The 14,389-nt window shown below is 42.4% G+C and overlaps 1 protein-coding gene across 2 annotated transcripts in view; it reads left to right on the forward strand.

Moving 5' to 3' along the window:
- SGCG (sarcoglycan gamma) overlaps positions 1–10,805 on the forward strand; it is a 93,106-nt gene extending 82,301 nt beyond the window's left edge. For both annotated transcript variants that reach the window (XM_062195409.1, XM_062195410.1), the window contains exons 7-8: positions 8,824–8,947; positions 9,714–10,805. In XM_062195409.1, coding sequence (XP_062051393.1) covers positions 8,824–8,947; positions 9,714–9,887 — 298 coding nt within the window. In that variant the 3' untranslated portion in view covers positions 9,888–10,805. The remainder of the gene's footprint in view (positions 1–8,823; positions 8,948–9,713) is intronic.
- Positions 10,806–14,389: the final 3,584 nt, after the last annotated feature.

The raw sequence follows: 14,389 nt of genomic DNA on the forward strand, positions 1-14,389 counted from the left end.
ACTGTAGATGAGCCTGGAGCAGTGTGTGGTGCCAGACAGAAGGCAAACACTCAAAGAAGAAAAAAAAAATAATGGAGAAGTGTCAAAGGGACACAAGAGCCAACTGGAGGACCTCCCAATGCTATCTCTATTAGTTTTAGATTGAAGTTATTGGTATTAACGTTTTGAATTTAATTGCATGAAAAATAGACTATATAATTTCCAGAGTAAATAGTAAAGTTAATCAAAAGGATACATGAAAAAATACTTAGCAAATACGAAGTAAGTTTAACTGCCAATAATCATTCTCATTCTAAATAGGTTAAAGACATCTTTAAAGATGAATTCTCACATTGATTTTTTTAAATCCAAATTATTGTTGCTTATGAGAAAATCACCAAAAATCAAAATCACATGTAACTGTGTATTAAATGATGGGAAAATATATTCTAGGGAAATGCCATCCAAAAAGAAGAAGTTATAGCAAACAAAATGGAAATTAAGAAAAAAATGGCATTAAGAAGTATCAATAGAAATACTATTTAATGATGAAAGGAAATATTTACCAAGTCAAATTAACATTGATTATCTTTTGTGGCTTTTTACTTAAATATACACAATGAAAACTAGAATTACAAGGAGACATGGACAAATCCATAGTGATAGTTGAATAATGTATTATATTTTTCTTGAGCCTGCTAGTTCAAGCAACACAAATATCAATAAGGATATAGAAATATATTACCTATCTACTCAATGTATACATTGAATTATATAGACCATGAAAAGAAACCATACCTTATTTTTCAGGTACACAGAAAACACAAAACTTGGCCAAATACTAAGTCAGTAATCAAACTCCCAAATTACCTAGTGAATTCTAGTAATACATCACACAGATCAGATTGTAATCAGAATTCTAAATTCTAAGGACTGCACTAGGGCACTGGGGCATAGGGGTAAAGCCTACAACACTGACATCCCTTTGGGGCATTGGTTCACATCCCAGCTGCTCCACTTCTGATCCAGCTAATATGCCTGGGAAAACAGCAGAAGATGGCCCAAGTGCTTGGGCCCTTACACCCACATGGGAGATCCAGACAAAGCTCCCTGCTCCGGCTCCTGTCTGGCCCAGCCTTCACAATTGTGGCCATCTATGGAGTGAACTAACTAATAGAAGATCTTTCTGTCTCTCCCTTTGTAATTCTGCCTTTCAAATAAATAAATTTTTCTTAAAAAATTCTAAATTCTAAAACAAATGCAGGGAAAAGCTATAGAATATGTTCACTAATAATAATTAAATTAGGTATCACCAGTAAAAATTTTAAAGAGAAATGTGGTTTAGAAATTTAAAATAAGCTTAACCTGTGATTTAAGAGAAAATAATAAAGGTGATTTTGAAATATTTATAATTTAAATGACAATAAGTTTGCCAAAACATAAAATGTAAATGAACTACTATTTAGAGCAAAATATGGCTTCTCGCCACTTATTTTATTTAAAACAAGGAAAAAACAAAAATCAACATTCTTCAAAAAAAGTGAAAAACTATGAAGAAATCAAAAAAAGAATGGCAGAAATAGACAGCATAAATTAATGAATAAAAAACTAAAATTTTAAATATAACAAAATCACATTTTGTTAAAGACAAAGTGAAAAATAAAAAATTAAAAATTTTTTAAATGTGGAAAAGTATCTTTATATGCTGAGGATTGCTTAGTAAAACAGCAAAAATATATTTAAAGAAACAATTTTTAATTTACCTATATCAACATTGTGTTTTTGTGCAATGAAATACACTGTAAATGAAATTAATGAAAATACAATAGAAAAGATTTATAATTGGAACACTTATACACCGTTTTTAATACCTATGAATCCATTATTTAAAAGCAAAGCAAAAAAGATGAAAAGTCCATTCAGAGAAACTCAATGTAATAACAAAATTATGGAAGATTCTTAAGCACACCAGCCCTCAGGAAAATGAAAAATAGAGCACCATAATACAAGGAGACTTCAAAAAGTGTGCAGAAAAAGGAAATGAAAAGATAGCATTAAGTGTTAGCGTTTTGGTGCAGTGGATTAAACCACCGCCTGCAATGCCAGTGTCCCTTATCAGAGGGCCAGTTTAAGTCTGGCTACTTCTTTTTTTATCTAGCTCCTTGCTAATGCACCTGGGAAGGCAGCAGAAGATGGCCCAAGTGTTTGGGTCCCTGCCATCCACATGAGAAACCAGGATGGAGTTCCTGGCTTTGGGCTGGCCCAGATCCGGCTGTTACTGCCATTTGGGGAGCAAGCCAGGGATGAAAGATATCGCCCTCTCTCCATCCTTCTGCCTTTCAAATAAATCAATAAATCTTTCTAAAAAGTTGCTTAGAGATAGATTTGTTGGATGCAAAAAAAATCCAGTTTTTTTTTTTCATGAGATGCATTTTATATGAACCTTTTGAAGTTCAACTATGAGAGTTCATCCAAAAGTTCATGGAAATGAGAATTACGAAAAATGTGCACATGGATCGCAAAGTTGTTTGCACCCAAATAATATTTTAAATCAATTTCCACAAACTCTTTGGTGTGACTTTGTATAAATAAAATGCTCACAACAATGAAAAAAGTTATAAAGTCAAACAATGTCAAAAATTCATAAAAATGTGAGGAAACACAGATTCTCACACTACTCATAGGACTAGAAAGTAGTGCAATTACTTTCAGACATATTTTGGCTGAGTTTGGCAAAGTTGAATTCACTGTTGATATCTATAGTTAAGGTACCCTTAAATCAGGAAGGTGAAATACATGAGGTTAAAAAAAAGTTAATATTCCAAAGTCAAGTAATAAGCTATCCTTCCAAGATGGATTTCTGAGTATATAGGTTATAATTTTCTTTTAGCTAAAAGGAATCTTACAGGTTTACTTTATTTTTAAGAAAATAAAAATGTCTTGTTCTCCTTAAGATTGACAAATAAGATGGAGTACTAAACACAGGTACTGAAAGGGGGGGAGTCTCAAGGACAAGTGCACGCTTTCAGTCTGACCTCTGCAGTGGGTAAGCCAGGGGCTCCGGTGAGAGTGCAATGGGGCATGTCACAGAAGGTTTCATCACAGGCGTCATATGCAAGTGACGTGAGTCATCGTGACACCCACACAGTCCCTCCCCAGTTCCCATCCCTTGCAAAGCACAGTCCACTGCTTTGCAGAGTGCTGCCTCAGTGAGTTTACAAGATAATTTTATGTTGCATGAATTAAAGAAATCCAACACGTTTTCAAGACTGACACAAACTCCAGAAACACAGAAATCATGGGAGTAACAACTGTAGACAGTGCTTAATCCTGTGCCATGTTGAGCCTCTCTTAGAGGATATGTTCTACAGAGCTCTGTTTTTCATTTGAAGTTGTAATAATATGCCATCCAATTCAAATTAACATTCTTGGAGTTAGGAAGGTGCATATTAGGAAAAGACACAAAGTTATGTTCATTATTAAGGTGATAGGCTAGGGGCAAGGTGATTGGCACGTTAGTTATGCCTGTGTCCCATATCAGAGTGCCTGGGTCTGAGTCCTGGCTCCACTCTCAACTCCAGCTTCCTGCCAATATGCACAGTAGGAGGCAGCAAGTGACAGCCCATGTCCTTGGGTCTCCCCCACTCATATGGGAAACTCAGATTGAGTTCTGCGGGCTCTTGGTTTCAACCCAGCCCAGCCCTAACTGTTTCAGGCATTTGAGGAGTGGATCAGCAGATGGAAGATCTTTGTATCTGTCTCCATCTCTCATTCTATTAAGGTAAATGAAAATAAACAGTTCTGAAGATGTGTCCAACTATATGTGCATTGAAAAAATAATTTATAAAAAATTCAAGTGAAATAGTTGAATTTCAAATCTCGTAAGCATTAAAAGTCAAAATGAATATCATAAATGAATATGTAACTATCAAAAGGTAGACATGTAGTAAATACAAATACATATGTGAAATGTCTTTGAATTTATTAGTGAAAATAAACCAAAATACAAGTTTTATGTACAAAAAATAGATGTAGCAATGAAACTGAAAGCAACTGCATGTATCCGGCCATCTGTGAATATACACATTAAACCTGGTCAAGTCCAGGAGTAACAGATGGCCAAAGACCATGAATGCTTCACTTGTCGATCACACATTTATCGATATTGACAGGGAGGGGGTACATTTGTCTAATGTGAAAGTTAATTTATCCTTATAAGAGAGAAAATGGAATTTAAAAATAGCTAATCTTGGTGCAAAAAAAATCTTTTTTTTTTGACAGGCAGAGTGGACAGTGAGAGAGAGACAGAGAGAAAGGTCTTCCTTTGCCATTGGTTCACCCTCCAATGGCCGCCGCGGTAGGCGCGCTGCGGCCGGCGCACCGCGCTGATCCGATGGCAGGAGCCAGGTGCTTCTCCTGGTCTCCCATGGGGTACAGGGCCCAAGCACTTGGGCCATCCTCCACTGCACTCCCTGGCCACAGCAGAGAGCTGGCCTGGAAGAGGGGCAACCGGGACAGGATCAGTGCCCCGACCGGGACTAGAACCCAGTGTGCCGGCGCCACAAGGCGGAGGATTAGCCTGTTGAGCCGCAGCGCCGGCTCAAAAAAAAATCTTAAATACATGCACATGAGGGGTCTTTCTAAAGGTCCGTGGAAAATGTGTATTACGAAAAAATTATGCATGGATTTGGCCAGTGCCTGCCTCTCTACCACGCTGTTCCCACTGTCCCTTCCCCTGCTAAGCTCCAGTCATTTTAGACTCTGTTTCTGGACTACATGAAGGCCTTTCCCACCTCAAGGCTTTTGCACGTGCCCACCTGCAACTCAATCTTCCCCAGCCTTTCACACATCTTCCCACTCTACTGCCAAATTGTTGACAGATTAATCCTGTGCAGCCCATCCCTGTGGGGTAAGAAGCTTCCCTGCCTTTCTCCATGTTCCTGGGAAAAGCCTTTGTGTCCTGAGGCATATTCAGGGACTGTGAGAATTGAATCTGGAGGCATTTGTCTCTGCACGTGTAGTAAAAGCTCTCAATCACCTGGAGAGGCCCAGTACACTCACCCTCGCTCGGGATAAGGCTCCTAGGGTACTGTCCAAGGTGTGAGGAGGTTGGAGGGGCTGACTTCCCTGGGAGTCAAGTTTCAAGGGAGAGGGAGGTCCAGGAGCTGGGAGATGTCTCTGGCTTCTAAAGCCCAGCTGCTGGTTCCGCTACCTGAAGCCACTGTGTTCACTTAGCAAAGGGCTAAAGTAAGGGAGACCCTTGCAGGAGGGAGGTGCATAGCTGCCCAGCTCCTCTTTATGAGAAGGGAAAAGTCGCTTTTCCCCATCCATCCCCTGGAGAGTGTCCAGCTCCTTGTGCAAGGCAGAGCTCTTGGCTCTCATCACACTGCCCAGGGGTAAGAACAGGGCACCACAGGGGCTGACACCCAGTCCTGAAGGCGAGGTGTTCAACAAGAGATCTGGTCCACTACCCTCCTCCATAGCAGCAGAAAGCTACTAAAAATGAATATTGAAACCCAATGTGTATCCTAAATGATACACAGTCATCTTTTCATGCATTTTCAGCTGCTGTTGTCTCAATTTCTGATATGAGAACACAGGTTTTTTAAATTGAAATCATTTTTCATTCTTCTCTGTTGCCAAATCCACCTCTAATGCCCTTCATCGTTGACTGACAGCTGAAGTCAGCTGACAACGCCTTTCAACTTTTCTCCTTCCCAGCTCTAAAATCTACTCTGGGTTTGCATGTGTTCTACCTTCTATGCAATCTTGGAGGAAAAGGTGAGCCTTAGGTTTTCTGAGGCTGTGCCTGCCGCATAAGCCCTTGATCCTAACCCCCTCTCATTGCTTGTGAAATCTTGGGCTGCTAAGCACCTTCCAAGTCTCAATGTACATTGGCTTCTTCTTTGCCTGCAAATAAAGCCAGGAGCCAAACGCTTCATTGCATCTGGATCGATACTAACTTCATATTCATAAATTCCTTCCCAACTGCCTATCAGAGAGAAATCTCTGTAAGCTAGGAGTCCTCATTTATGTCCTTAACTATGAATTGCTCTCAAGGCCAATTCACAAAAACCCTTAAGATGCTCACTGCTCGGCTCCAGAATCCCTGACGCATTCTCTTTCCAGAGAGGAAGGCTGGTGGGTTTCGATGTTTTCAAAGAAAGAAAGGGACAAACTTGTCAGGATAATTGCACTTGAAGTTATGAAGTAAGGTTTTAAAGATAGAAGGGGAGAGGGAGCGGGAAAGGGGAGGGTTGCGGGTGGGAGGGAAGTTATGGGGGGGGAGCCATTGTAATCCATAAGCTGTACTTTGGAAATTTATATTCATTAAATAAAAGTTAAAAAAATAAAAAAATAAAGATGCATAGCAGGTAGGGAGGTTTTAACCAGTTTCCGTTTTTGAATGCCATCTTTGTAGCTGTACTTGTAAATGTGGAGCTGTTGTTTTGTATTAACTAGGGCTCCAGAAAGCACCTGCTGAGTCATTTTAGGAAACTGCTAAAGAAATATAAAACCGTGCTCAGTTTCAGTGTCAGAGCTGAGTGTATTTATAAGATTCCAGGTTTGTGAAAACTGGAAGTTGTAGAGTGGTATGCAAGTGTCCATTCTCCAGCCACTGATAACCATAAGCATGAACATTTTCCCCAGATATAGGCTGTTTTCCTGTCACCCTCAAGGTGGGGTCATAGAGACTAGAACCCCCTTCTCCCCCAAAGGTGGCCATGAAGCCTAGAGAGCTTGCGCTCTCCCTTCTCCCGGAAGACCCTCATTGCAGAGGGGCCTTGTCCCCTTCCCGGGAGGAAGGAGTCCTCACAGAGGCAAGAAGCATCGGGGCACATAGCCCCAGTGCAGCCCTTCCCAGCTCACCTTTCGTCAGTGAAGCTGACCACACTTATCAGCCTAAGCCTGGAAAGAGACGGCTTCCCTGGGTCTTTGGGTCAGAGTCCCATATCACATGCAACTTAAATAAGTCTGTTCTGCTCCTCTCTTATTAACCTGCCTTTGGCTATGGGAGTGTTGGCAATGGCCTTCATATCGCACCTTTCCACCCATCTACCAGCACGTCATCACGGTGAGGTTAGTTCATGGTGGTTTAGTAACTAAGGTGGGAACAGATCATCTCCCCAGCATCTTCAGGCCCACACATGGTGACAGGGACTGGGCCTCTGAAACTTCCTTCTGTGTTCTTCCTTCCTTCCCTTTCCCCAAGCCAGGAAAAGTATAGGCAACTCCGAGAACTTAAAATAGCAAACTGGACAGGCAGGCAGGCAGGCCAAAGCGTTTCCTCGTTAGTGAAGCCTAACCTAATTGGGCCAATAAATTGCATCAGTGAGAATTTTCTCATATTCAAGGTAAAATTTCAAAATGTGTAGCAAATCATGGTGTACATGCCCGACTTGCATAAGAAAATGAAGCTTTGTCTTCTCCAATAAATAACCAAAGACACAAAACTTGCTGACTGAAGCCAGGAATCCATCTGGTTTGCAAGTCTATGGAACAAACAGCAGTCATTTTATTTATTTGTTTTTTTGTATCTTTTTACAACTATTATTTTTACTGTGAACATATATATATACACATATATACATTAGAATCAGAAACAAATCTTCATTTTATTTATTTTTATTTGAAAGGCAGAGTGACAGAGAGAGAGAGAGATCTTCCATCTGATGGCTCACTCCCCAAATGGTCACACTAACCAGGGCTGAGTCAGGCCAAAGTCAAGAGCCAGGAACTCCATCCAGGTCACCCACGTGGGTGGCAGACACTCAAGTACTTGAGCCATCTTCTGCTGCTTTCCCAATGCATTAACAGGGAGTTGGATCAGAAGCAAAGCAGCCAGGACTTGAACTGGCACTCCAACATGGAACGTGGGAGTGACAAGCCAGCACTTTGCCCGCTGCACCACAATGCCAGCCCCACAACACTTGCTTTAAAGGCAGATCCATTACCGAGGCACTTCTCTCTCATACCATTTCTCCTCCCCTCTCCTTCCCACGCCTTCTAGCCATTTCCTGCCCTACACTGGGCTGGGTCTCTGAATGACACATCTTTTTCTATGCATTCTGCCTCTTAACTGATCTTGAAAAATTTCAACGAAATTAACTTTCCAAACTTTGGGGCCGAGCAGCTGAAAAATCGTCCAGGTGATCATGTTGTGCCACCTGCTAGAATTCTTCTCCAGGCAGAAACAATGGAGAACACTTTCCTCTTGTTGCCCCAGTTTTCTTCCCAAGCTTGAATTAACCTCAAGGAGATTCTGATAAATTTTACAAAAACAAAGCGTGCTGAGGCCAACCGCCATCTCCCAGCACTATCAGTTCGGGATCTTTTGAGAATTCATCTCCCCATTCTCCCCATAATCTTTCTAAAAAAATAGAAAAGGAAAAGGAAAAAATGCAAACAAAACCAAGAGGCCAAACTTTCACTGACTAATGATCACGTTAGTTAAAGTCTGTGTTGTCCTTAAATCTCTCTTTTCTGTCCCCCAAACAAGCTTGTTTCTTAACTAAGTTTGAAACTTCACAAATTCATTCACAAATGGTATTTTCTTCTGGTGTGGGGTGCAGTAGTCAGCCAGTGCACAGGATTAGAGCACTATCGTGTTTCTGTCTGTTTGTAGAGATCTAATTTCATTGTCTCTCATTACCAGGAAGTTTATTTCCTACTGCACATTATTTTTTTTTTTTTGGTTTATTAATGAATAATGTGCGTTATGCTAGCATTCAGGAGTGACTTGAAGATTCTCCATACCTTATCAATTATGTTTCCTGTGCTCAGCCTGTGGTGGAGGGATTGCTGGGGTGGCACCTTTTGAGTTTTTCGCTCTTCCTCATTCAGGTTGGAATCCCCCACACGGAGTCTAAGCATGGATGCCCCAAGGGGAGTTCATATAAAAGCTCATGCTGGGGAAGTCGAGGCCCTTTCTCAGATGGACATTGTTCTTCATAGTAGTGACGGAACGGTGAGTTGAGTGGATCCAAATGCCTATCGTATGTCTTGACAACATCACTGGGTGTGGAGTCCATTGAGGTTTTGGTGGGTCAAATTTCTGGTAGTTTGTAACAAAACCTTGGGAAAGTCCTAGAGTATAACATGAAATGGAAACAAAAGACAATTTCGCGTTGAAAGAAGGGCCTAGGAAGTTTGATGTTATTCTATAGTAGATCTGGACAACTGTTTTCAACTGGCGTGTATGCTACCAAGCCACTTATTTTCAACTTCGAAAAAACACTGCAGACTTTTGGAACTTACAAAACATCAGTGTTGTCATTTCCTACTAATGTAGCATCTCCATCTCTCAGTCTGACTCACCCTAGGAGCCACAGTCAAGGACATGGGTTCCCTCTTAGCCCACAGAGCGCAGTGCTTACTTACACAGAATGAAATTTAAATGAAAAATAAGGGCACTTTTTAAAGGTCGACTATAATAAGGACAAAAGCTGGGAGCTCAAGTCTAGAAATCAAACATCACCAATACAGACCAAAGTCATAATGAGACAAGAGAACACATGCCACTCAATATTAATTGTTAGAATCCCATTTATTTAAAAAAAAAAAAAAAAAGAAAAAGAAAAGAAAAGAAAAAGTACAATTGCTTTCAGCCAGAAAACCAGGCGTCTTAGAGAAACACTTAGGCGCTCTAGAAGCGATCTGAGGCGTGGCCTATGAGCTGATTCCTGTGCGTGGATTCCTTCCTCCTCTAACATCTCACCTCTTCTCCCCACCAGCTTGTGCTTGATGCTGAAACCGTGTGTCTGCCCAAGTTGCTGCAGGGAACTCAAGCCGCCTCCGGCAGCTCGCAGGGGCTCTATGAAATCTGCGTGTGTCCGGATGGGAAGCTGTATCTGTCTGTGGCAGGCACGGGCACCACATGCCAGGAGCACAGTCACATCTGTCTCTGACCGCCGCCGGCCTCCTCCGGAGCACCTTCCCGATTCAGTGACCTGGGAGGTGTGGCCTCAAGCCCTCCTGCCTCGGGAGCCCCATGATGCCTTGGAGGACTGAGAGGGGGGTGGGACTCAGGAAGAGGGTGTGCCCTCCAGAGGGACTCAGAAAAATGTCTCCTGGAAGGGGGGGGTGTTTGGATAAAAAAGGGTCTCACTGGCACGTGGGTTGAAGAAGCATTAAAACAATGTGTGTATTCCACTGGATTTGTTAATTTTCATCAAAACAATAGGCTCTTGGCCGGCGCCATGGCTCACTAGGCTAATCCTCTGCCTGTGGCACCGGCTCCCCGGGTTCTAGTCCCAGTTGGGGCGCCAGTTCTGTCCCGGTTACTCCTCTCCCAGTCCAGCTCTCTGCTGTGGCCCGGGAAGGCAGTGGAGGCTGGCCCAAGTGCTTGGGCCCTGCACCTGCATGGGAGACCAGGAGGAAGCACCTGGCTCCTGGCTTCGGATCGGCACAGCGTGCCACCTGTAGTGGCCATTTGGGGCGTGAACCAATGGAAAGAAGACCTTTCTCTCTGACTCTCTAACTCTGTCAAAAAAAAAAAAAAAAAGAAAAGAAAAAAGAAAAGAAAACAATAGGCTCTTTTCCTTACCTCCTTCCCCACATCAGGTACATGCCAGTGTACAATGAACTGTTGAACTGCTGTGTGGAATGAATTTACCATATTCAACTTTGGGTTTCTAACTCCCGATAAAAGTAGCACCCGTCAGTATTAGATGCCCCCAAAGTTCTATACAGTGTTTCATGTACATCACGCAAACCTCAAGCTCTCCACTCAGTTTGATGCTGCGACTGTGCAAGTTACACAGAATTGGCCATGCTTTCTGTATATCATCAGTGAGCAATAAAAATCAACCTACGTTTTTCAAGGACTTGGCAGTTGAGTGTCTTACTTTTCTTTAATCCTCATAATGACCCTTTCAGGTCAGTATAATTTTCCCCCAAGTTATCAGTGACAAAGGCTCAGATAGGACGAGTCACAAGTTGTACATTAACTACTGAAATCAAAACAAAATATGACCTGAAACTTGAACATAGCCATTTTAACTTTGAAAAACTTTGGTGTGCTGTTCATTCCATCCACACAACTATGTTGAGAGGATGGGGTGGTGCTCATTTGGCAAATGACAAAACTGAAGCCCAGTGGGGTTGTGATGTCAACCGAAAACCAGCAGCGAGTGGGTGGTGGGATTCTTGCCTGTTCCGCCCCTGTGCTTGCTCTCTATGGCAGAGAGTGGAGGTGGTATGTGATCCCACAGAATCACTCTCGTGGTCGGAGGGTGGGTATGTTCAGTGTCAATTGGTTGTATAAGCTGCCACATAAATTTAAAAGGACACACTAAACCCATGGAAACAGCTTCAGTGTAGGCCACTCACTTTGTAAAATGCCCTCCATCACAAAAGTGGTGAGACTTCCTGTTTTTTCACCCACTGTTAGAAGAATCCCCAAACAGCTCAAGATGGAGACCAACAGCACTGCTAACTATAGAATCTGCATCTCTAAACACAAGTTCAAAGTCATTTTCTACAGTCTCGGAATAAACAGAACATGGAAAAGTGAACTCTTTCTAGAGCTGTTATAGTAAGTGTCATTTTATAGTAGAACAGCTTAGGACAATTCTTTGATTTTTCAATTGCTAGTATGCATTAACACTTAAAATAGCAAAATGAAAATTCAGTATGCCCCAAGGAGGTGGAGTGAGTACAACACTTATAGATTTGTTGCTCCTTAAGTTTTGCAGGGGATTGGGTGGTGTTAGTTGTAAACTGACATTTACCTTTTCCATTTAGTTAAGTTCTGATTTTTAAGATTCAAGACTGCTTTCATCCGTGACAATCCTATTGTCATAGTAAATCATTCTGCTCTTTCGTCATACGTAGTTTCCTCTCTTATATTTGTGCAAAACAAACCTCTTCAAGCTCTGTTGCCATAACACAGCAGTGCCAAGCATCTGTTACTTTGGTCCTCAAAGCACATGGCCAGAGAGAGGCTGCTTAGGTGATGAGGTGAGGTCAAGAAAAAGGACCAAGAAGAGAGTATGAATAATAGGACCTTTTAAATAGAAGGTTTATTTGATTTCGTTAGCCTCTTAGCCATACGAAATCATCTTGGAAGAATTTATTTCGGACAGCTACAATCTCCAGAATGATTGGGAACTGATCCTTTGTTACAAGCAAAGCTTTTAGTTGATCTGTATTCTAAAATGTATGCCATAAATCTGTGTTAAACGCATAATGTAATTTAAATCCTCATGGAAGACCCAAGGTCATGATTACGAACACACCAAATGAGGTACAGAGACTGATTCTCTGTTACACTGAGTGGTTTAGATCACTGAAGGCAGGTATTTTAAGGATCTAAAACCAGCACATTGTTTCAATTTAGCAATCAACTGAGCAGACATGGATCATGTTAGAAAAAGAGGCACAGAACAGAGAGGAGGCAGTGTACAAATCTACAGCCAGACCGAATTTACTCAGAGAAAATAAATTCGCAGAGGTGGGTGACCAACTGCCGGTGTGCACACTGACAGAACACTGGGCAGAAGGCCCCGACCCCTGGGCCAGGTCTTTTTATATTTTAGGAGGGTTAGGGTGGAGGTAGAAGGCAGCAGGGGGAGGGTGAATTCCTGGAGCTGGTCTTTCAGGTGGCCCTGTGTGGGGGCCTCTGGAACCCCGGGGAAGAATACAGGGGTGGGGTATGAGATCCAGTTGAGATTCAAGAGCAAAGAATAAATCCCAATGTCTATCTTTTGGTCAATGAGCGAGAATGGTTAAGGCTTATGTCTTTGTTCCATCAGATCAAAAACATGAAAAATTAAAACATAAGCTTTAAATAGTAAAGACACTTTATTTGCAGCAAAATCAACTTCTAATGCTTCATAGCTGATAAAACACAAACCTCTTTGCTCAGAAGCCTAACTGTAGGCTCCCCATAGCTTCCTAAAGGGAGAAGGGAGCAGTACACCCAACAAGCCAGTCTCTGCTCTGGGGAGTAGTGAGTGAGGGTGGAAGCTCTTCTGAAAGGGCAGAGGCCCCAAGCTAAGGTTTTCAGGGTGCATCTGCTTCTCAGTTTCGTGTCCCCTTCTTACCCTGGTTTAAAACAGCCCTCTGGGAGCAGGCATTTAGTCTAGCGGTTAAGTCTTCATCCAACAGCAGTGTCTGGGTTCAACTCCTGGCTCAGCTCCTGACTCCAGCTTCTGATGGAGGCAGCAGGTGATAGCTCAAAGTAGTTGGGCCCCTGCCACGCACTACATGGGAGACCTCAATTCTCGGCTTCTGCTTTCAGCTAGGCCCAGTTATGGCCATTGAGGACATTGTAGCCAACCAGCTAGGGGACGCATGCTCTCGTACTCTGTCTCTTCCCTCAACAACTAAAAAACAATAAATAAAACTGCAAAATAATGTCACTTCTTAGCAGTTTTCTCCATATTTTACAAGTTGCTGTGGTTTACAAACTCAATAAACTTTCCATCAAGCATTAAGAAACAGATTGAGCCTGTAGGTCTAAGGCATTGCTCATTAACAGCATTTAATTCTTACTCATTTTTTAAAGATTTATTTATTTATTTGAAGGCAGAGTTACAGAGAGGCAGGGGGGGAAGAGGGAGAGAGGGAGAGAGGAAGCGAGGGAGCGAGGGAGAGAGAGAGAGAGAGAGAGAAGTCGGTCTTCCATCCTCTGGTTCACTCTCCAGATGGCCGCAATGGCCGGAGCTACACCGATCTGAAGCCAGGAACCAGGAGCTTCTTCCAGGTCTCCCACTCTGGGAGCAGATGCCCAAGGACTTGGGCCATCTTCTACTGCTTTCCCAGGCCACAGCAGAGAGCTGGATTGGAAGTGAAGTAGCCAGGATTCAAACTGGTGCCCATATGGGATGGCAGCACTGCAGGCGGCGGCTTTACCCACTATGCCACAGTGCCGGCCCCCATAATTCTTATTTTTAAATAAAGTATATCTGGTCTGGCTTCAGGATATGAGGAGACTAATTTCACAGCATTGGCAGGAAAGTCACTCCCAGACTGTGGTTTGACTCCAACCTTAACCAAATGCCTACACACGAGTGCACACGAGAGAGTGCACATGAGGCTTATAGTTGAACAGCAATAACCTGAAGCCATCTCTCTCAAAACAAGACAAATAGGAGGAAAAACTTAAGAAACCAAAGTTTCGAGAAATTTCACCTTCAGACTGCAGCTTTGGTTCTCACCTGGGCAAATCTAACCTGTTGGCCCTTCTGATGGATTTTGACTTGGCAGTCCCCACAATCATGAGGCAATCCTGGCAATCAACCTCTTCACGTGTGTGTTCTGTTTCTCTAGTAGCTCTCTGACACCCAAGTAATTAAAATCTATAACTACAGATTTCTACCAGCACTACCAATATTATACATGAGGCCTACAAAACACTTCAACTGGCACTAATGGAAATAAACCCCACCATCCCCAGGTTAGACTG

Source organism: Lepus europaeus, chromosome 6, assembly GCF_033115175.1.
Source record: "Lepus europaeus isolate LE1 chromosome 6, mLepTim1.pri, whole genome shotgun sequence".
Taxonomy (NCBI): domain Eukaryota; kingdom Metazoa; phylum Chordata; class Mammalia; order Lagomorpha; family Leporidae; genus Lepus; species Lepus europaeus.